Source organism: Tyto alba, unplaced genomic scaffold, assembly GCF_018691265.1.
Source record: "Tyto alba isolate M040663 unplaced genomic scaffold, T.alba_DEE_v4.0 Super-Scaffold_16, whole genome shotgun sequence".
Lineage (NCBI taxonomy): Eukaryota > Metazoa > Chordata > Aves > Strigiformes > Tytonidae > Tyto > Tyto alba.
The window spans coordinates 20,912,368-20,935,437 of record NW_024881278.1 but is presented as its reverse complement, the minus strand read 5'-3'; the positions used below and the strand labels follow the sequence as shown (position 1 = coordinate 20,935,437).

The following is a 23,070-nucleotide window of genomic DNA, read 5'->3' as shown; positions in this document are numbered from 1 at the left end:
ATACTGAAAACTTATCTTTAGTACTAATGCAATCAATCGTTAGTTCTGGTAGACTTTAATGGTATTTCAGACATTTCAATGTCTTTTTAAAAGTAGATATTAAAGCTAACTGGCCTTTTAAACACAAAACTAAAGCACTCTATTTCAAAACTGGGAAGTTTCCTGTCTTTCTCTATTGTCAGTAGATACTAAAATAGATAGTTAATTAAATTTATAGTGTATTATAGACAGAATAGATTACTGAGCTTCTACATCTGGTCTGATGTCAAATCATTGTTTCAGTCAAAACCTTCAAATTTCTTTTACATACATACATGCACATGTATATATGCATTTATGTATGTATTTAGAAATAGGACAGGGATCAACAGTAGGGAAAAATCTCCAACATGCATCCAGCAATACATAGCATGTGCTCAAGTCAGCATTTCATGGATCAGATGGCAATCTTCTGGCTATTGATATCACAAAATCAGAGTAGTGATTAAAACAATTAATACAAAAACAAAACCCAGTTCTGTGTTGAGTAATATTAAGTGGTTATATTTCCTTTTCCACTGCCCTTCTTGAAGTACTTTAACAACCCAAACTGACACTCATTGCCATTTTGGAACTTACTCCCTCCCCACACCACCCTCCAAAAAAAGGCACAAGCCAGCAGAAAAATATAAAAGGACACTCATTTCACAGCAACTGCTTAGAGACTCATGGCACAAATAAGAAGATGCAGTTGTCCCTAGAAAGTGTCTCTTTCTTAAAAAAATAGTGCACAAGCCATAATACAAACACAGCTGAGAGGGCTTCTGAGACCAACATATTAGTTAAAATTATATTCAGCGTGTAGTGATTCTGACCTCATTGTTCTTTCTAAATGCTGTAAGAAACGCTTTATTGCTTCCTGCCAAGATCATCTGACAATTATGAAAAAGAAAATTAAATTTACAAAAAACACAAATAGTTCCACAAGCACCAGAACAAAAGCAGTCAATTATGGATTTTATCCCTCACAGTTGACTGCTGGTACTCTAAGAAGTACTTCCCATGCTTGCAGAACATATAGGGGCTCCTTCCATGTCAGCTCCTTGGTGTACAGTAAGGGATGAGCTAAAGGTGCTGCCTGTCCTTGACAGAGGAGAGACAGCCTGCTATCTACACTCACCAGAGTTACTGGAATACAGTTACACTGAAACATTCAATATTAGGTCTGGTTTGGATTGGCCAATGAGTTAAGCATTAAGGCCACCCCATTTTAGGGTGGCCTGACACACAGGGCTCAAACACACCAACCGCGCTCTTTGAGAAAACAAACTAAAGCAAATGTAGACATGTAAAATAAACATTAGGATAAGTATAATTAAAAGTTCTAGCAATTAATTTACTTACATCTCTGTCTACTGTTGTTGCAAAACCAATAGCTTCCTTCTGAGTGCAGTTGACAGCCTTCTGAAGAGTATAAATAACTTGTTCATAGGTATGGACTTCATCATTAAACAGCATGCAGTAGTAAGTGTCACTCTTCTCACTTCAAAGCAAAGATTGAATTATGTGACTCAAAGTAACGTACTTGAAAAAAATCAACTTTGAATTTAACAAAGGTTTCCACCAAGTAGAAATCCCAAATCTTAGCTTTCTTTGCTATATGGGAACATATCTCAACAATTTATTTAGGAAGGACTGACCACTCCTAACTTGTATAGGAATGTGGATCTTCCCTGCAGAATTAAGTCCAAAATGAGCAAAATCTTAAGACAATACTTAAGTCAGAGTATTATTTTTGAACATTTGTTGATTATGAATTGATAGTTTCCTACTAAGGAAAACACATTTCCTTCCAGTGCAGCTGTGCTCAATACATTCCCCCATAGCTTCTTAGAGGTGTCACTGGTCTTGGCATTATTTTGCCACATCTGTTTCCCCAATACTGCATAAAGGTCTATTAGACAACAAAAACTTGGCAGTTTCTTAAAAAGCCCAAATTCCACAATCTTCAAAACCACAACTTATGAAGCTTACATAGATTCAGTGCAATTCCCATTGTTTATTCACACAGCATTCTTATTCACACAACATAAAGGAAGATACTAACAAGATGTCACAGATGAATCCACGATACCTATGATGCTATAATACACTTAACCATTATGTCATGCTTCAAAATTTTTAGTAAGTGGATCACCAGAAGTACAAAATATTTTTGTCATCAGAATTTCAGTAACTTTGATCATAAGAAATTAACCCACCACTTTTTTTAGGGTATTGTATTTCACTAATACTTCCTTTTCGATGTTAAGAAAATGAAGGTATCATGAAGACATTGTTTCATCATCACTATGGAGAGAAATGAACTGTATAATCACAGAAGTAAAAAAATATGAGAAAAACAACTCAATTAAAATTCTTTTAGTCCCAGGAAAATACTGCTGACAATTTTAGGAAAGGCAGAAAAGATACTTAGAATTTGCATTTTCTGTTGTAAATATCTGCAAGCCCTCAGAAGGCAGAAAAATACTACACTTACATCATTTCTAGGCCAGGCAATTCATTTTCCTTTTCCCATGTTAATATATCTACTGCATATTTAAATGTGATGGCAAAAATATTGTAAGCTCTTGCAACCATATCTTCTGGTAAGTGTACAAGAGGATCCTGGAAAATAAATACCAATTGAGAAATTAAATTACATTGAAAGCAGAAATTGTCAAATTTGCACCTCTTTGTCAAAGATGATGTAGGCATATTTAATGATCTCTTCCTTTAAATGACTTCACATTTCAAAGGACTAGAGTCAATAATCATCCTGTTTTCTTTTTCCAGTTCTTCACTGACAATCACCAAGCAGTAATTTAACATTCAATATCTAAATGTTAATTTGTCTCTGATCAGCCACTTATATTTTCACACATTTCCCCATTTTCACTTTGTTTCCACTGCTGCACACCTTCTAAGATAGTTCTACTGAAGTGCTTTTAACCTCAGCTATATTAAAATCTGCTTTTTCTGCAATGCCTTCAAAAACATAATTTGCAATCACTTTCTTTTGTTCCACTTACCAATATTAGCAAACTGCAGAATACAAACAACTAAGGCAATAGATGCATGTTTTATATGTCTCAGGCATTTAGAGGCAGAAGTTTTGTCTATCCAAGTTTATACAATATTCAGCACACTGGGATCATGATTTATGATGCATGTCTCACATGCTGTAGTACATAAATAATTAAATGATTAAACTATGTATTTCATAATGATCTGACCATGTCTCAGACTTGTTCACAGACAGCTGTTCTTTTGTATGTGGACCATGCACCCACTTGTGCCCATTCTGCCCACTCTAGGGTGCCCTCCATTTGAAATCTGCAGCAGCAGACAAATTCATCCTCCTCTCCCTGCCAGAGCAGAATAGCGGCTGCTGCAGGTGGGGGAAATGAAATGAGTAGGCAGGAGGAAGAGGAGTGCTGCCTCAGTCTGCAAAGCCAAAGGGACTACTTTTTGGAGCAGCAAATATGAACCCACTGCCAGCTCTGAATCAGGTAGTAGAGGTACCCCTGACATTTCTTTCCAATAAATGTCAAGACATTTGTGTGTGAAAACAGTAAAAACCTCTTCTCTGAAAGGATTCTTTTACTATTTCAAATTTTTGATGCTCTGAAAAATTAGTCCCTCTTCTACAAAGCATGGTCACCTGCATGTATAATATACATTGGGTCACTGACTCTATTAATCACTTGATGTTTTGAAGTATGTGTGATTGTTAGCCAATTAAAATATTTAACAGTAGCTCAATTTCTGGTTTAGGATTACCTAATAGCAAATTCTGCATTTTACTACAGTTTATTTTATAAAAATAGCCACAACAATCCTTAAGAATTTAAGTCTGCATTATCTACTGGAGACCCTTTACAGTCAGCAATTCACCTGTACTAATAAAGTTTATCCACCCCACCCCCTCCAAGATTCTCTGGGAATATTTGGAAGCTTTACAGACATGTTAATAACTGCCATTTCTCTTTTTTTGCTTCATGTAAAACTTATCTAGGGTATGGAAAACTATCAGTCACCAAAAGCAAAGGCAAACTAAGCAGCAGCACTGTCTCCATTCCCAGCACTTTCAAAGACACGTATCTGGGCAAGGCAGAAAACAAGCTCCAATAATGCTCAACAAATTATCCTTGATCTACACCTCAAATACAACATTGCATATTATAAGAGATCTCAATCCCCATCACTCATGGTGAAGAAACACAAAGCCTGCCCAGTACCTTAATTTTTCTGCCAGTCACACTCAGTGTTTTGGGTATCTGGACATAGAAGTAGCAGTCCACTCAAGATTTCAGAACAAGAATTTTCTAAGGCTGCCAACTACTGTAAACTGGCACGGAGATCAAGTGCGGGGTCCATGCGGCAGTTCTAGAGTTAGGGCTGAGATAGTGAGCACAGACTTCAGAAGGATCACTATCACTGCAAATACAGTTACAGCTGCTTCACTTAAACCATCATATCAGCAAAATTTCTACAAAAATTTGCCTTTTATTTTCCCTTCAAAAAAATCTCACAGAAATTATAGTAAGTACAGACATGAGTGGCTAGACCAGAAGACCAACCAGCCATTTTCATTCCTGAAATGTAATAACAGATACTAAGGGAAGAGTATAAGAAAAGGACAGAATGTTCTTTTGGTCTCTAGTAACTTAAGACACTAATACTTCCCACACCAAAGATGGTATCTGCAATTGTAGATGGCCATTGATCATTTTTTCCCTCCATAAACCTGATAAATTCCTTTTGAATATATACAAACTTTTAACAATGGTGTTTTTAACTGTTAGTCTAACAGCTTGAATTCATACTGTAAGAAGTAGCATGTCTTTTTGGCATTTAATATGTCCAGGTTGTTATGCTATGAGAAATCCTGAAGATGTGTTCTCTATTTACCTTCTCCATACCAAACAAGTTTTTATTGACCTCTATCGTACATCTCCATTACAGCTTTCCTGTAACAGCAAGTTATTTTAAACAACCTGTGTACTTTACTTTGCTAAGAATCAGAACATACGTTGCACAGACAGCTTAACTGGGCTTCTTATGCACATGACTACATACAGATATTTTTCACACGGCAGACTCCCTTCACCTTTCAGAATAAAACAGAGAAACAAGAACAGAACAACAAAGAAACAGAACTAAAGCTGCAGAGGTGATCAAGAACATAGAAAATGAAGTCTTTAAGTAGAAAATGTCATTCTAAATAACTCCTTAAGTTAGAAATGACATCAATTTTGTCTAACACAGTGTGGTTCAAATATTGTTTCCTCCCATCTCTCATACGTTGCATACAAGATTAAAAATAACATCATATGAATGATTTTTATATATATACACACACAGCTAACAATGTTTTGAAACATGATGCCGGAATTGTTATTACCTCTTCTTCTGCAGTCTCTGAAGTATTAAATTCATGCTTTTGACAGTAAGGACCTTCTTTCCAAGCTTCTGTATCACCACAGTCACAGAAACCTCCTCCACCTGATGTTGTCATCTAAAATTATTTAAAAACAAAATAGTTCATGTGAATATGCATATACATACATGCACATGAAGAAATGAGTAGTCATAGCTAAACTAAAAAAGTATGATCACAACACCTGATAGCTTTAGCCAAGTACCCTGTTAAAACCACGTCTGCTTCCATGACAGATAAAAGCTTATCTACTTCATCAGTCTGTCTATGCCAAAATAATAATAATAATAATAAAAAAACCACACAACAAAACAAACAAAAAACAACACACCACAGAACTTCCAACACTCCCATTCTGTCCCACCTAAAGGCTATGGGGTTTTTCTTGGTTTTCAGTTTTTCTGAATCTATTATTTGCAATGCCATCCGTACTATTTCAGATTCTCACATTTTTAATCTGAACAAAGCTAAATCATTTCATATAGCACTATTACACAGAGAGTAAGACGGGCTGTTTACGGTAAAAGGGGTTTACAGGCAAAACTTAAATTGTTCATATAAGTCTAAGTAAACATAGAAAAAAGTATCTGAAAACTGTAATGATATTTACCCTGTTTTCATAAAATTTATTTTAAAGCTAAGACCACCTCAAATTAATACATTTAATGATACTCTTTTTGAACCACAACTATTAACTGATTCAGACTAGAATTCTTCTTTCACCTATTTTTGTCATACAGGTACATTCTGTACATACAGGTACATCCTACAGTATCAACAAAATTAGATGGACATTTGAAAGAACATTTGCTTACGCTTTTCGATGTCACCTAGACTTGTTAATTCATTAAGCTTGCATACTGAAAACGTACATACAAGAAGTATATGCTGATATAAGCAAATTGGCTTGGGTTTCTTGGGGCAAGTTGTTGTGCTTGTTTGGTTTTGTTTTGTTTTTTTTTTTCCCTAAATCCTAGTGCTCAGTGTAATCATGCAGTTATCAGATTTACATCAACAGCAGTGCAGTACTGTCCAAAAGAGATCTACAGAAAGATTGCACTGGTCGTTTCCACTTCTTGTTTAAAAACACACCAAGGCCTTATTGGTTTTGTTTGTAGATAAAAAACCAAACAAACAAACAAAACAAAACAACCTAATCTGTACTACTAATACCAGTATATTACTAAAATAAACAGCATCTACAATTTGAGTTTTGTATTTTAACTTCATGTTTAAAACCAAACAAAAATCCTGCTGTTGTACAGAATTTTAAAACAATTCAGATTTTAAAGGAAATAAGTTTTAGATAAAAGTGTTTTTTTAATAAACATTTTTCAATACCTTTTAAAAATAGACAAACATTAACATCAGAACAAGTCAAAACACAACTCTAATGCTGTAAAGTTCACTAAAGGGCACATGTTAAAATTAGAATACGTTTGTAAGCTCAACTGTTTTGAATAAAGTTTAATTGCTCGATATTTTAAAGGGCTAATTTTCAGAATTTGCACTCAGATCAAAACACTCAAGTACTTGTAAGATTATGCAGACACAATTCCAAACTTCGCGTTCATCCAACATTTTGATATTATGTATACATTCTTTAACTTTAAACAATACGTTTCATAGACATACAAAATTATTAATGACTACATCATATATTCCAGCAGTATTACTAACCCTGTATCGGTGGTCTCTATGAATACTTCCAAGAAAGCACTCCATGCATAACACGCAAGTTGGGTCAACTGCACAATCTCTGAAAACAGCAACAACAAAAATGTATTAAACAAATGTTTTTATCTTCAGTTACACGTTGCAGAACAGGTGATTTTCAAATATCACCAATACCAACCTCCTGGCTACTGTATATATTATTCTGAAAGAGGAAAGGGGTGGCTTCCAAGGAGGAGGAAACAAGAAAAAAAAAAAAATCTGTTCTAAGAACAGAAGAGGCTCTAAAACATTGTCTGGGTAGCATGTATATTTGAGCAATATAGCCATTGCCTTCAAGAAACGAGGCAAGTATGTAATCAAGTAAACAGATGAATTACAGAACACAGTACAGACAGGTAAAGAGTATAAATTCAAGCACATTCTCTCAAGTAGAGAAGACAAGCATTAACAACCTCCAGCAGAGAAGACATTTTTTCACTCAACACTGGAAAGAAAGCACACAACAGATTAGATGAAACCTGCTTCCAAATTTAGCCCTACAAGCTCACTGAAGAGGTCCGAGAATGCAATTTCCTCAACCAGGAGATCAGAGACCAGTAATAACGTCTTGCCTACAAGCACTGCTATATTAGATAGAAGTAGTATTTCTAGCAAAAGGGGCTAAAGGCATGAGACACTTATGCATTATATTTAACTGTCTCCCTGAGAAACACTGAAAATACATGAACCTATGTAATGCCACTGATTTGAAGGCACCTCAAGGTTAAGGGAGTCACATTTTGACATGTAAAAATAATTACCAAGAGAATGTCTTATGATGGTTATTATTAAAACAAGAATTCAGAGAAAAAACTTATTTAGTTCAAAAGCAAATACCAGAGATCCTATGAAAAATTACCACAAATTATCTTAATTTAATTTCACCAAATAAATTAAACAAGGTAATCACTGAAAGATAATCAAGCAACCATGACTTATTACACATAATGTACCATTTTCACATTTGTTTTCTCCAGGAGTCACTAAAGGTAAAAACATCAAAGCAAAATTACATGAAGCTCTTCTGTTTTAGAATAATGTATGTTCATAGTATTTCTCTTCTTATTTAATTAAAAAAAAGAATCAGAAATATTTATTGCAACAATATGCCTACAAGATTGGGTAGATCAGTTCTACAATATTGAGTACTGATTCTTCAGAGCCCTAAACTTGTGGCAATATACTTACATACTCAGTACCATTTGCCAATTAATCTCTCAAACAAATAAGGGTGCTTACACCCAAAGCAAAGGCAGACCTGTAAGCTTCACAACTAGACAGAAAAGCCACCACTTTTAATGTATTTCACAGACTCAGAAAACAATTATTTTCTGTATCCCACAAAAGTTTAACTTAAACTCCCATTATTCTTCATTACTAGCTCTAAGTCAAAGAAAATTATTAAAGCACAACAGGAAACGTTAGAAGTTTTATGTCTATGTTCCGTACTTAATCGAAAGAAGATGAGACACCATCTTGATAGCAGCAACAGCAAAAATATTCTGTATTCACTGCTGACCCTGACTTGAGCTGAAAATTGGACAAGATGGCCTACCAAGACATCCTTTCTAACCTGAATGGCATTATGCTTATATTGCTGTATTTAAATCATTTATCTACTGAAACAAAGACCCTGAGTATGAACAGTACATTAACACATTCTCTAAATTCTACAACAATGGATTGCATTATTCTATGTTTTCATCATATCTGACCATCTTCTCAAGGATATACTTTACACATTGAATTGCTGGTCTTGAAAAAGCAAGTGTTTAGAAGAAATTAACAGAACTCCCAGAGTTTTCACAAGTCCATATTAAGAGTATTCAATCATTAACATATTAATTATAGGCTGTAATGGAATTTGACTTGAATTACACTACTAGTTCTGAGGTTTGGATTTTTAGTTCTTTGGGACCAGATTTCGTGAAAAGGTACTAAAGAAATTGTGGACATTCTTTTTATAGCCCCTGAGAGTCTTCAACCTCCCTACTCAGATATCTTACCTTTTTCACAGGTGTAAAAAAACCTAAGGACACCTGAGAGATGGAGCTTTCTTAGTGGTTGAAAGTATCTAAAGTACCCACCAGTTTAATCTCATCCATCTCAAGATAAGAGGTTTCAAAACATTTTCAGAAACATCTATTGTAACTGATTGTTGAAATAGAAATGCAGAAGAGGGAGCTTGCTGAGTTAAATATCTCAAGTCCACCCCGAATCAGAACTTCAGTAAATAAGGCCAATAAGGTATCATGTTTCTAGAAAAGAAGAGCACTGGAGTGTAAACTTCTTCTACAATCACTCTCTCTTTTTAAATGAAGGGGATGGAAACCCGGAAAAATAAACCCTTGAAATAAGACAGACATTCCCTCCCCCCATCACTCCATCAAGTGTTCAAGCATTCAAGAGAGTGGTAGAAAACATAAAAAACCAGAAGAATCTGTGACAGAGAGGGTACAAACTAAACAAACTACAGACTGTTCAAGAAAGAAAAGATCATAAAATAATGAATACACAGCTAGTGATACACTGGCTTAATACTGAAGATTCTTAAAATACCTGTAATTGGTTAGTAACGCCCTGTCCTCTTTCAAGTAAAACTGTATTTCTAGAGAGATCTAGAGTTAGAGGTAGGGAAGGACCAAGAAGCTGGTGCACCTGTTTTAGCACCCAATACATTGGTTTAACAGGTCATGGAAAGAGGCCTAGAACAGAGGATCAACACTAACAGCTGATATTAAAAACCTGAATTACACACACATACACCTGCCCATTTACTTCTGATTAATGTCCTTAAATCGCACTGAGAGTTCACTCCAGACACTTTCTTAATCTTACAGTTCTTTTGTACAGAAAACATTCTGTATTATACTAATTAATGTATTTCCATGTACAAATCTGTAAATTTTCCCTTGGTCCCTGCTGTCACAAAACACTGCAAGATTACTTTAAAAATACATATGGAGTATTAACTTTTCATTAGGACAACATATTCTTATCGAAAAATGTTCCATGACTTGACAAATTAGAAATATTACACAATGCTAAATTGAGCTACCTGCAAGAATACGTAGGCTCTCCCACTTTAAAAACGCGGCCACAGAGATGGGAAGGTTTGTTTGCTTGCTCAAGCTTTGGAAAACCAAATGCAGGATCTTCACCACAAAGATACCATTCCATTGGTCCCAGCAAAACGTGTTGTGCCAGCATGTCTTCTCTCTGTGGGGCAGGGTTAGGACCCCTGCAGTAAATTTTTGGTACATAATAGGCCAGATGCTGGTATACTTCTTTCTGAAGGTCATTTGCTTGCAGCCATTTCTTTTAAATTAAAAGGAATGAGAACACAAATTGTTCATTAATAAAAATACCAAACATAATTCTATTCATCAAGGTGACTTTTTTATTACTAAATCAAAAATCTAAAATTTAATTGCAAATCTAGAAAGCCATACTTCCTTCTAAGTGTTAAATCCATATGATCACAGAAGAAAGGTATTAGGAAAAGAATAATTTGTTCTCCCGCTTGCACATTTTATCCTTTTTACATACAAAATTATTTTCAAAACCACAATAGTTAAGAGACCAAATTCTTAAAAATTTTCCTCCAGGATGCATGACCAGTAAAACATCCCAACATTAGCAGTGATTTTTAGCATAAGGCCTAGACTATGCTGGTTGCATCTCTTTGGAGCACTGACTGATGCTGCCAGCTGGGGACACAGGAGCAGTGGAAGCCTGGAGTTGGCAAGGAACAGGCAAAGACAAGAAGTACAAAGAGAATGGCAAAAACAGTATTAGGTAACTGTCCCCCTCAATTAATTTAAACAAATTATCTATGAAAATTACATGTTTCTGGTTCCTCCTACCACCAAAACAACTTATCTGGCTTACTATTTCGGGTGTGACGTTAGATCTATGAATTATTGCACTGCATTTGCATGGCAAGGTTATGGTAGCAGGGGTAGGGGGAGGGCTAGAGGGGTGGCTTCTGTGAGATGCTGCTAGAAGCTTCCCCGGTGACCAATGCAGCTGGCTCCAAGACAGACCCACTGCAATTGTGGCTACAGAGAGGATTAAGAACATGTGAGAGAAACAGCTCTGCAGACACCAAAGTCAGGGCAAGGAGGTGCTCCAGGTGCCAGAGCAGAGATTCCCCTGCAGCCCGTGGTGAAGACCATGGTGAGGCAGGCTGTGCCCCTACAGCCCATGGAGGTCCACAGTGGAGCAGATCTCCACCTGCAGCCCGGGGAGGACCCCACACCAGAGCAGGTGGATGCCCGAAGGAGGCTGTGATCCCACGGGAAGCCCATGCTGGAGCAGGCTCCTGGCAGGACCTGTGGCTGTGTGGGAGGAAGCCCACAATGAAGCAGGTTTGCTGGCAGGATCTGTTCCTGAGGGACTGCACCCCATGGAAGGGACCCACACTGGAGCAGTTTCGTGAAGAACTGCAGCCCGTGGGAAGGACTCACATTGGAGAAGTTCATGGGGAACTGTCTCCCATGGGAGGGACCCCACGCTGGAACAGGGGAAGAGCGTGAGGAGTCCTCCCCGTGAGGAGGAAGGAGCAGCAGAGACAACATGGGATGAACTGACCACAACCCCCATTCCCCGTCCCCCTGTGCCACTGTGGGGGAAGAGGCAGAGAAATCGGGAGTGAAGTTGAGCCCAGGAAGAAGGGAGGCATAGAAGGAAGGGGATTTAAAATTTGGTTTTATTTCTCATTATCCTTCTCCGATTTCATTGGTAAGAAATTAAACTGATCTCCCCAGGTCAAGTCTGCTTTGCCCGTGACAGTAATTGGTGAGTGATCTCTCCTTGTCCTTATCTCGACCCATGAGCTTTTCACTGTATTTTCTCTCTCCCCTGTCCAGCTGAGGAAGGGAGTGATAGAGCAGCTTTGGTGGGCACCTGGTGCCCAGCCAGGGTCAACCCACCATAATTCTCTTAGTCAATCAATTGTAAAAAACAATGCTGACAGAGTTTTTAAAGCCATCAGACTACTGTACCTGCTATAAGCCACTGAAAAACTCACAGCTCTTTCTAGGTTTTTTTTCCCTTTGAATACACACACAGAGTAAAAAAATCCTCTAGGACATTTGTTTTATTTTTGCCTTGTGGATTACAATTTTATAAAGGTTTAAACTGTAATTTAAGGCTTCAAGCTTTTTATAATAAACAAATGGCAGCAAGCACATACTGCAAATGTGCACTGATTAAATCCTGTGTTACATAAGCAGCCTTAGAATGCCATTTCTCATCGTAAATATGACAACCAGACACCCCATAGCAACTTCAGAAAAAGAACTCAAAATCAACCTAAAACTGTACATGAAAACCAAGAATGAATTGTACCAAAAGAAATGGGTTTGGTAATCAAGTGTTACAGGTTGATTTACTCTGAATAATTTATGACTTTCTCTAAAGAACTTACGTTTGAGACAACACAGTTGTAGCCAGTTCTTCAGAACATAGTCAGCTGAGCATTTCTGCATTTTCTTTATTATATTGTTGTATTTTCATTTACTAGATTCTGTTTTCTAAAGCAGAACTTCATACTAAAAAAAACCTTATTTGTCATTACAGCTCTTAGTAGAATAACATGCTTTCCTCACTTGTTTTTCCCTAAATTTAACTTAAAATCATAAGCAATCTACTAAATCTTTCTGTACTGATCTAGCTTTGATGGTCAAAGCGCAGATTTTTTCCAAGGAAGCCCATGGGAAAAGGTTGCCAAAAAGCCATATCCAACAATCTAAAAGTTTACAGATAATCTCACAGTTCCCACTAGGACTCAGAGAATATTCCACAAAAATTAAAAAAAAAGTAAAGTTTTCATTACTATGAATTTGATTTGTTTTGTTCTGTTTTTTTTTTTTGTCCTAGCTCATTAATATTTTCCTCTTCTTTCATCATTTGTGCCAAGTATCTACTACCGCTAGGAACTGACCCAATCAAAGGAAACTTACTTACTCTCTTCCATGATTTCCATTTAATAGGATCATTTTTAGATTATTTTCTAGCGTATATATTAGTTACGCCTGTATTTTTCTCATCAAAATACCTTTAATTTCAGCATTATTATCTAAAAAATAGACAGTGCATATTAGCTACACTACAAGCTCAGACAAATACCTAGCCAGAGAAAATTCTTGTTCCTCAGGTAAACAGCTTTCCCATCCCAAAAGTTCTGGGAGTAGTTGCCTGAAAGTTAGGTGTGGCAACATCGAACGTCATCACACCAAAATCTCTTTGTGGAGCCGGTTCTATACACGTAACTGTGCACACAGTTCTGAAAATCAGATCCTAACTGAAAGACTGAGAAGGAAGTACAGGCTACTGGGACAAGGAAACAGATGTCACTCCAAGAGCTACTGGGAAGGCAACTCAAAATACTGCTGTGAATGCAAAATTGTTACTGGAAGTATATACATATTCATAAATATGTTGCACTGCCTTTCCAATTGCTACTTGAGACGTACTGAACTCCAGCAAAACTACTCCAAATTTTGGCATTTGTTCTTTAACAGAAACATTTTGTATTTAGGCAAATTTTCAATTTATATTTGTCTATCTCCTAACCTGAAGTCACATGTAAAAGAAGCTAATGATCTACTCTCCCAAGAAAGGTTTTTAATAAAAAATGGGAGTGTATTACTCTTCACTTCCTTCCCCCCTCAAACTTTCTCTCCTGCACCAATTTTTGACTGCCCTGGAAAACAAACAAAAAATCTAAAACAAAAACAAAACAACAAAAACAACAAAACAAACAAATAAACAAAAAACCCCAACCACCCGAAAAGCATTGATCAAATAACATTTTACGTAAGTAAATACCTAATGATCCATCAGAATTTCTATTAAATCCACATACTGGGAGAACAAATCATGTAATACAAATAAGCCATAAAACAGCTCAGTTTACTGTTTCAAAAGCTAAAAGGTATAATTTATGTTTTTCTTAGCTATACAAAGAAATATTTGCAATGTAGGCTCATGTTCTGTTACAGATAATTTATACTTTTGATCATAGCTCTTTGGAAGTTTATTGTTAAGTTGTTGCAATGAGAAACTGAAGCTTCAAGTGCTACAACTATTGCTTTGGGTTGGCTATCAGCTAAGCAATGCTACCAGCAAAGGAGGGAGAAAAACAGTGCTAAAACATAAGTATGTTGTTTACATATACAATCAGGCAGTGCCAGCAGCATTTAGTTGCTAACACACTGTAGATTTAAGAGTGATAGATCTCAGAATTGTAGCTTGTGCTGGTGATGGCAGAGAATAAAAATAAGGACTAAATTTAAACTGCCACTTGCACCTATAGCAAACTCCCAACCGTGTTTCACTTGGTGCCTTTGGGTTACCTACATTGCGACCCAAAAAAAACCCATCTGCTACCCACACAAACAAGGTAGTTTGGGCTCAGTTTGGGCTACTTTATCAAGTGTTTGATGGAATTATTGTGTTTGCTGTTGAGGGAAAGGAAGACTAATCCTGGAGCTAAACTAGCAAGGATATTGCTAACTATGCACATTTTCCCATCTAATCATACCTTTGTCTGCACTGTAGATATACCAGCATAATCTGAGGATAATCTGAATCATAACATTGCCTTTTATTTTGGAAAGCAGCCACTGTAATTCTCATTGAAACACACACAGACAGCTAGCTTTTCAAGGTCTTATCCTACAGACATGCACATGAGCAGTCCCAATATTCTAACACATAAATCCTGCTCCTCAAATGCGCAAGTGTTTCTGGCACCTACACCACAAATTAAAGTTTCTGTAAAAACTTTACCCTCAAGACTGCACTTCTCTTTCAACTACTCTGCATAAATGCAAGAAAAAGTAAACAAAAGTATATTTTTTCAAATATTACACTGATTTTACTAATATTTCCTCTGCAAGCATCCCATTCTAATCAACCCAAACTTAACCCAGTGCAAGCTTTTCCCAGAACTGGATCTTAAATCTGAGGAAGGAAGAATCCTGTAGTGAAACTTTTACTCTACAAAGCGTATTTGGGGTCAGATATCCACCTAAATTAACGGGGGGGGGGGGGGAGGGGGAGGGGAATCTTCTCACGCCGAAGGACGACCGCCGGCAGCGAGATGTGAAAAGGCAGCAAAGTGGGTAGGAGAACTAAACTTCTGGGCTGTTTGGAAAAGGCGAGGAGGCGAAGGAGCGACGTACCGAGCAGCGGCCCCTCGAGCGCGCCCGCCAAGCCCCGGAACGGCGGGGAACGGCGGCCGCCCTCGGCCCAGGGGCTGAGGGCGTCGCGGCGGCCGGCCGGGGAGCCACCTGCGCCAGCCAGAACAACAGGAAAAGCCGGCTGCCATCTCGGCTACCGCAGCAGCGGCGCTGGCGACAAGAGCGGGCGGAGGCCAGGCAGAGGCGCCGCTGCCGGCCGGCGGAGGGGGGTGGGGAAGGGCCCTTCGCACCCGCCCAGGCAGCGAGACCCCCTCACGAACAAACCCCTCGCCGCCCCGGCCCCCGCTCCGAGCACTCCTCGCCCTTCCGCCCCGGGCCCGACGCCTCACCACAGCGATCTCCTCGGCGGAGCACTCCAGCAGGCTCTTGTCAATGGCCTGCACCTCCGCCTCCAAGTCCGCCGCCATCTTCTTTTTTTTTTTTTTTTTTTTTTTTCTCTCCCCCCAGCCCGGTGCGAACCGCCGCCGCCGCCAAGGCAGGGACACCCGGAACCGGGCCCGGCCGGCCGCTCTGCCCGGGGAACCCACTTCCGCCCCTCCTCCGCCCTCACGGCACCGCCCACGGCGCCGCGCCGGCCGGCCGCGGGGCATTCTGGGACTTGTAGTCTTTCCCCGCCTCCCCTGGTCTCCTAGGAGACGACCGGCTCCCCCTTGCCCGGGGCTGCGGTGCGGGACCCTGCAAGGGCCCAGCCCGGCGCCGGGGAGGAGGGCCGGTGGATCGGCACCTCCGCGCCCCGGTCCCCTTCGCGGGATCGTACGCCCTTCTCGTCTCCTCCTACGCGAAACAATGCGCGGGACCGGGGGGCATCTCCCGGTGGTCCCCACGGCTGAAGCCCGCTCGGCTTCACGGGCCCGGCCGGTCAGCACTGCCCGTGGGTGAGGGGTCAGCGAGGGCTTCCCAGGAGGTACCCCCCCGTGTGGGTGAAAAGAAAGAAGGAAAAAAAAAAAGTAAATTACGTCAATCCGGCAATTACAGCTTTAAGACAAATTTTACTAATTTGCAGAAGCTATAAATCCTGTTCCTCAGCCGCCCTCATCCCATGACTCCCACAGGGGCCACGTGCCACCGGGGCTGTAGCGTGGATGTTCAGCCTTGCTCATTCAGGTTGAGCGCCAGCTTGCAACTTAAAACTAAGTCACCACCAACAAAAACAGCAATCATCCTCCATAACTCTATTTAATTTGAGTTAATACAGGCCCAGCTTCTTAGGAGGCCTTTCCAAAAACCTGTTGTACCACTGTTGCACCCACGGGCTTGTCTGCGTGTTGGCGCTGCACCACTGTAATTACAGCTGGGCCAAAAAAACGAGCAGACATGTCTAACTGTGTGTGAGGCCACACAGCACCCGGGCGGCTGCGCTGGCCACGCCGAGGGCTTCACACCACACCTTCCTCTGCTTGCTGGGAATTTCTGTGTGGCCCTAAAGAGTCAGGCACCAACTAAATGTTATTTCCACCTCACACCATCTGGCAGCCTTCACAGAGGTAAGGACCCAGCCTGCAGGAGTCTAGCCCAGAAAATCCTGCTGAGGAAGTATCTGCGCCGGACAATTTACACTTCCAAATCTAGACAATGCATGGGAGGGGAATAAACAAGCAGAAAAGACAAACTGAGTTATAATTGCCTGAAGTACTAGCCGAAGGTGGCCATCAATGTTCCCTTTGCCAAGCAGTACTACCTTACAACAAAACTGTGCATTAAAAGTGAGTTCCAGTTCAAAGCTTATTTTCCTCAACAGTTTTTAAACATTCTTATAGTGGGTATGCTTAGTTGTTTTTTTCCTTTTTTGTCTCATTTCTTTCTTCCTCAATTTCATTCTCCCCTCACCTAGTAATTTAAATATTGAGTTATCCAAGGGAGATACATTATCTTATATCTGTCCAAGCAGTAACAAATACATCTATGGCCATATATTAATACAAGAACGAAGGTGGGCTGCGTGCCATTGCCTGGTGCCTCTACGAGATTTTAACGTTCCCCGCATCAGGGGGCAACAGCGCTCACTCACATATTAGTCATACTTTATAAGCACTTGTTTCTGAAACCTCAAGGGTTTATAAATCGTTGCATTTACTTAAATACAGTGTTTGGGAGTTCTGGGGAATTTTGAGATGGAGTATACAAGTCTGGAAAGACTGCAAGAACTGAAAAAGATGGGTTTAGCCAGTGCTATGAGGGAATCATAGCGTGGTAAAAGGATGGCCTTTAGTATATTAATTCCACCTCCTAATATTCTAAGAATAAGCATAATTTCCTTTTGTCTGATTGTACCCTTACTATATGCAGGGTACGTCTTTTTACTATATTTAGTTTTATATCGTTTGCCGCTTTTTGAGTATTCGCTCTTTGAACATAAAAAATAATTATATATTCCTTAGAAGATCAGTGAAGCCCACGCTGTTTCTCATTCATGTGCTGTTGATGCCTAAGGAATACAGAACATGATGCCTCTTTGGAAGAAGGCAGAGGGTGAAAGTAAGCTATATGATTTAATTGTCTCTCCTTCTGGGCTGCTTGAAGAACATGTTAGAAAAATCCTGGTTTAGCTAGTAATGTGGAAGGCATCTTATTTTCCTGAGAAAGGTGGGCAACCCAAACAGAAATTAGACTGCAGAGCCATTATTTCAATATGAGCATAACAACTTCCTGGACATCATTTTTAATAACTTTGGGTAAAATTTTCCATAACTTTTAGCCTGTGCCATTAACTTCATAAGAAAAGATATTATTCAAATTCTGGAACAATAATTAAGGTTCAGGAGACTGCTTTTATCTTCTGCCAAAAAGCCTAACTCTTCCCAGGTCTATTATGAGATAGAAATTGAAGAAAAGAAATCTAGAGTATTTAATGTTTCAGCAGGGTTAATAGTAAACCTGCATAGCATTTCCCCATGCTAGCTGATACATTTCTGGGTCTCACCTTCCTTTCAACACACTAGATAGCCCACAGAATGCCACAGCCTATGGTTATGAAAGATGCAAATATCGCGCATATCTCTTTCACATCCTCACCTGTCTGTTTAAGCACTGCTTGCTTCTGCCATTTAAAAAAAAAAAAAAAAAAAAAGAGAGAAAAAACATCACAAAACAAAAAAAACCAAAAACTAAATGGTACTTTGACTGGGGGTCAATTAACTTGGTTTGGTTCCAGTATTTTTAATAAATGCTGCATCCATTAAAAAAACAAAGTAGGCACAAGTGAGTAAATATTAATTATTACAATGGAGACTGCTGGTTCCTTTCTAAAAACTGTTCTAGAAGCTATTAATGAAACAGGATCTTCCACACTAGAAGACTGAAGACTGCATCTTGATCCAAGTCCAACAGAAGCCACCAGTGGCAGCCGAGCTGAAGCCCAACTATTTTGCAAAACAAAGGGCCTCCAACAGAGCATGTTCCAGAGGTGCCCTGCCTATAGAAATTATTGTCATCTTGGCTGAGTACTGCCTGAATGTGATCATCTTCAGGGCCTGTTGCATTTGTGAGTAGGAATGGATGAAATCATAAGGTAAAGGGATATTGGAGGGAATTTTCAAGTGGCTGGTTCACTGTACCTTAAATGTAGTCAGTTTAATATCACATTAATTTGAATGTAGATAGAAAAATATTCCGTATCTAGACTGCAGAAATAGATGTCTTCTTTATAGACTCAGAAAAATAAAATGCTATTTAATTTTCTCCACACCGATTGAGTTTTCTGGCAATCATTATGCAAGGCAAGTCTTGTGAGAAGGATTCAGAAATGTTTCTGTTCTCTGTGAAAAGTTCATCTCCTGGTACAGTTAAAAAAAACATTTTAAAAGCATTTATTTCCTTGTCTGCTCTCTAAAACAATGCTGCCGCTGTAACTTAATTTAAAAATTTAACTATGAAAGCAAATAATCAGCATTTTGCTGCATTAAGTTGATATTACGCACCTATATCTAAGATCATCACCTTGCAAAGACATTTGTATCTCTTTAATCTTTCCTAAGTCAGCAACTCTTTCCACCAAATAAAGCATGTGTCTAAGTGTGGGATTCAGGTTTATATTTTCAGTAACAGTAATTTTGATAAAACAGTTTGCTTAGCAGATACTGAATGGCCAAAGTAGTGATTTTTACACTGCAAATATAATTTTTAAAGCCATTATCATTTACATGGTTTCTCTCCCTTCCTCTTCAGTGCCGGATGAGGTAGGTTTGTAGTCACCATCTCCTACATCGTCTTCAGATAAATTCAGATGGTAATTCTTTTATTTCTGTACTGCCAATTCCAATGACAAATTACGCTGACCAAAATAGAATTTTGCCTGTGATAATGTTAATTAAAAGATGAATTGTGAATGAGGTGAACAATGACACCCAGTACTTGGTGGATTGATAAGACATAGTTCACTAAGCAAGACATTATTCAGAACAAAAGAGCACACAGTAATCTGCAAACACAGGTTATTTTAGGAATTTGGTTCAGAATTAGAGTATTAAAAATACTATCTATCTGACAAACTGTATGTGATTCTTCGTCCCTTGGAGGCAACAGTGCTATAATATCAGCCCTTTTAGCAATAAATCAGAATAAGCTTATCTTTTTTCCCTGCTTTGGCTTTGCATGATCTTAGATTATGGGTGCATAATATTCTGAACATGTCAAGAAAAAGTATTTTAAAAAGATACTAAAAGCCGAGCATATTGCATAACAACAGTGAACATAGGAGACACAATGGAAAGCATAAAGATACTGTGGCCATCTTCCTGTCTGGTGAATGCTCTCTGCAAGTCTAGCAAAGGCAGTTACATAACTGATTTTTATTGCATTAGGCAACAGCAATATTGCTAAGCAAACTGATGTGCAGAATTAGAAATCTTCTTCCACAGTGGAAACGAAGAAAAAAGACAGAGGAAGGGTTTTCACTTAACATCCAGTAAAAGGGCAGGGCAAGAGGGTGTGCATCTTCATTAGTGGATCATGTCAGGGTAACAAGATGATTTATTCTCATCATGCAGTGTCTTAGAAAAAATGCAGTGCAAACTCAGTCCATGATAATATCACTCCTTTCTGCAGTGTAACGTGTCAACAGTTTAGAGCTCAAGCTGGTAAGTTAAAATGCCAACCTCTAAAAGAGATTTAACAGGAGGTAAGATAATACTCAGTAATGAGTTGTACAGGGTGAAAAAATTAACATGGGAGCAAAGGAAAAAAAATACACATGTAAAAATGTGTCTGATATCATTTGTTTTCACTGTAAATTCGGAACAATGCTAGTGTACATTTAGACATAGCAGTTAATACAAAGGTGTCTGTGAGCTTGTACGAAGAAAGCCTACATTTGTGGCACATGGGTGGTCATCTTTGACACCTAGGGAGGTGCAAGCACCACTTAAAATTTTTGCTGTAGTTAGTACCCTTCCTTCTGCTCATTCACTGATGCTGATGAACATACAGGCTTACGTTGCAACCTGCACCTTAGTGGGCCTTTCTTTCTTGTGGCAGACTGTTTTTTGAGCTTGAACAAACTTAATTATCCTTTAGACTTCTGACACTCATATTTGTGTGTCAAACAAAGTGATAGGAAAGAAGGTATACAGACAGGTAGACAGCTGTATGAGGTGTAACTGTATATGCTATGTTGCTGTAGGACCAGACTTTTAAGGCCCCTGTGCTAAGAGAGAGCGGTCATGATATTTAGCATCAACTGCAGTGCAGGAAAGGGCATTGTCAAAGTTCAGAGACCTAAACCTGTTATAACGGGTGTAGGATATGGTGAAGTAGGTAGGTTAAGCAGTGCTGCTACCACAGAAGAGGGCCTTCCGAGTCATGGCTGCTTCTGTGGCTGCCTTGCAGGAATCTCGGCCTTGAGCAGAAGGAAAAATCTTGCTTTTCCATATTCGCAGCACTAGGTGGCAATACGCTGCACAGGCATGGCAGTGCAGAAGTCTTCTGCTGCCTCCACTCCAAGCCCTCGCCAGCTCCCACTCACTCCAGTCTGCAACCGGAAGGGTGTGGGCGGTGGGACTGGAGGAGCCATCCGACTTCTGATTTTTTTTCTCTCAAATCAGGCTTTAACTGGTTAGTGACTGGTACTTAGGAAAATTCAAGACATTTTTGGAATGAGGCATGTGTTAGAAGACAAGAAATGTGCCGTGAAATGCCTGGGGGGCATGGATAGGGCCCTGAGTGGCAGCAGAGGCAGGAGAGGGAGAGGACTCACCCTCAGAGGTGGACGGCAGGACGAGTGCAGCTGCAGCCATCCCTTGGCAGAAGAAACTGGAACAACCTCCTCTAGCAAGGCCCCTGCCTACAGAACCACAGAGGAGCTTCTGGGTGTCATGAACAGCTGGACACGACGATGGTGACACTCAACAACATTGCTTGTTCTCAGCTGATAAAGACTAGAACTGATACTGAACCGCTGGAGAATGAGTTCTTGGTTCCATCTGAAACCACGTTCATGTGCAGCTATGCAGCGGATGCACAGGGGAAATGGGAATGTACAGACCACAAGCAAAGGCAGGGTGGATGAAGGATTCATCTGGGAATATGAAAATGCTTTGAACAAGTGAACTAACTCTTCTTCTTTTCCCCTTCATTCGCACAACAGAGCAATTTTAAATTAGAACAGGTTGTAACAGATTTAATTTAGATCACCATGGTGCCTAGTGTAATGCTACAGCGTTTTCTAGTTTATCTTTTTCCCTGATTTTAAAGGGCTAAACAGTTTTTAAATTGTGAATTTGTTATAGAATGTATGGCTGCTAGACAGTCTTAACCAATTAGAAATTTTTTTACTGCACCATGATTAATTTTGTTAGATAAAACTACTGAAATACAACTGAAGGTAGAAATAAAAAGCATTTAAGTGCTGTACAGCCATGATTTACTCTTCAGGGATGCATTTAATGCTGTCTCCAGCAGAACAGCTTCATCCATTTTCCAAACATTCATTTGTTTATTTCAAGATTAGTCTCAGTTATAAACAGACATTAAATCACCTCCAGGCCCTAATACATTGTAATGAAGTATTGTAAACCATGTAGTATGTTGGTTTAAACAATGTAATCAGAAAGCAACAAAACCATTTTCTCCTAGTTCTTGCTGGCTCCCTGACTTCTTCTGTCTGTTCAAAGAAAAGTTCTTTTTAGTCTGTAAATGTCAAGGTCAATCAGAGGTCAAGTTTGTGCTTTTGAGCCATGGTTCCTTTCAGGTTATTGGCTTTGTTTTATTGCTGAAAGGAACCATCCATTTTGGCATATAGAGCGAAGAAGTCATGTAATCCTATTAAATACAAAACCAACATGTACAAATAATGGTGAAGGTTTGACAATTGCACAAAAGCCCCCTTTTTCTGCCCACGGTAAAGCCTGTGCTGAGTAATTAATGGTCCTTCTATGAGCCTGTCTACACTGGGAAAACTGCCTAACCAGTTTTCAAAATGCTTGCTCAGAAACTGGTTACAAGCACAGCCAAGAGCCCCTTTTAGGCAAGCTGGCATCTTTCTACTGCGATGCTCAGGAATGGGAGTGGGACAGAAGCAGCTACCTGTCACCTTCCCTCTCAGAGCAGAAAATGGGACAGAAGGAGACAGGCACAATCCTAGTCAGAGGATCCTTGGAAGCAGAGAGACGTGAATTAACAAGGATGAAGGAGGGAAGCATCTGTAGAGAGTTAAGGATAAAAGGAGGTACTTTAAGTTATTAGAAAATA

The 23,070-nt window shown here is 39.2% G+C and overlaps 1 protein-coding gene across 4 annotated transcripts in view; it reads right to left on the bottom strand.

Annotated features, from left to right (window-relative positions):
* UBR2 (ubiquitin protein ligase E3 component n-recognin 2) overlaps positions 1-15,926 on the bottom strand; it is a 60,229-nt gene extending 44,303 nt beyond the window's left edge. For 2 of the 4 annotated variants that reach the window (XM_042789295.1, XM_032989275.2), the window contains exons 1-6: positions 15,717-15,921; positions 10,236-10,495; positions 7,142-7,220; positions 5,426-5,539; positions 2,519-2,646; positions 1,384-1,522 (exon numbers count right to left, since the gene is read on the bottom strand). In XM_042789295.1, coding sequence (XP_042645229.1) covers positions 1,384-1,522; positions 2,519-2,646; positions 5,426-5,539; positions 7,142-7,220; positions 10,236-10,495; positions 15,717-15,794 — 798 coding nt within the window. In that variant the 5' untranslated portion in view covers positions 15,795-15,921. Of the gene's footprint in view, positions 1-1,383; positions 1,523-2,518; positions 2,647-5,425; positions 5,540-7,141; positions 7,221-10,235; positions 10,496-15,716 lie in introns of all 4 variants that reach the window. The other 2 variants (XM_042789297.1, XM_042789296.1) reach the window with 2 other exon arrangements.
* Between the last annotated feature and the right edge of the window lie 7,144 nt (positions 15,927-23,070).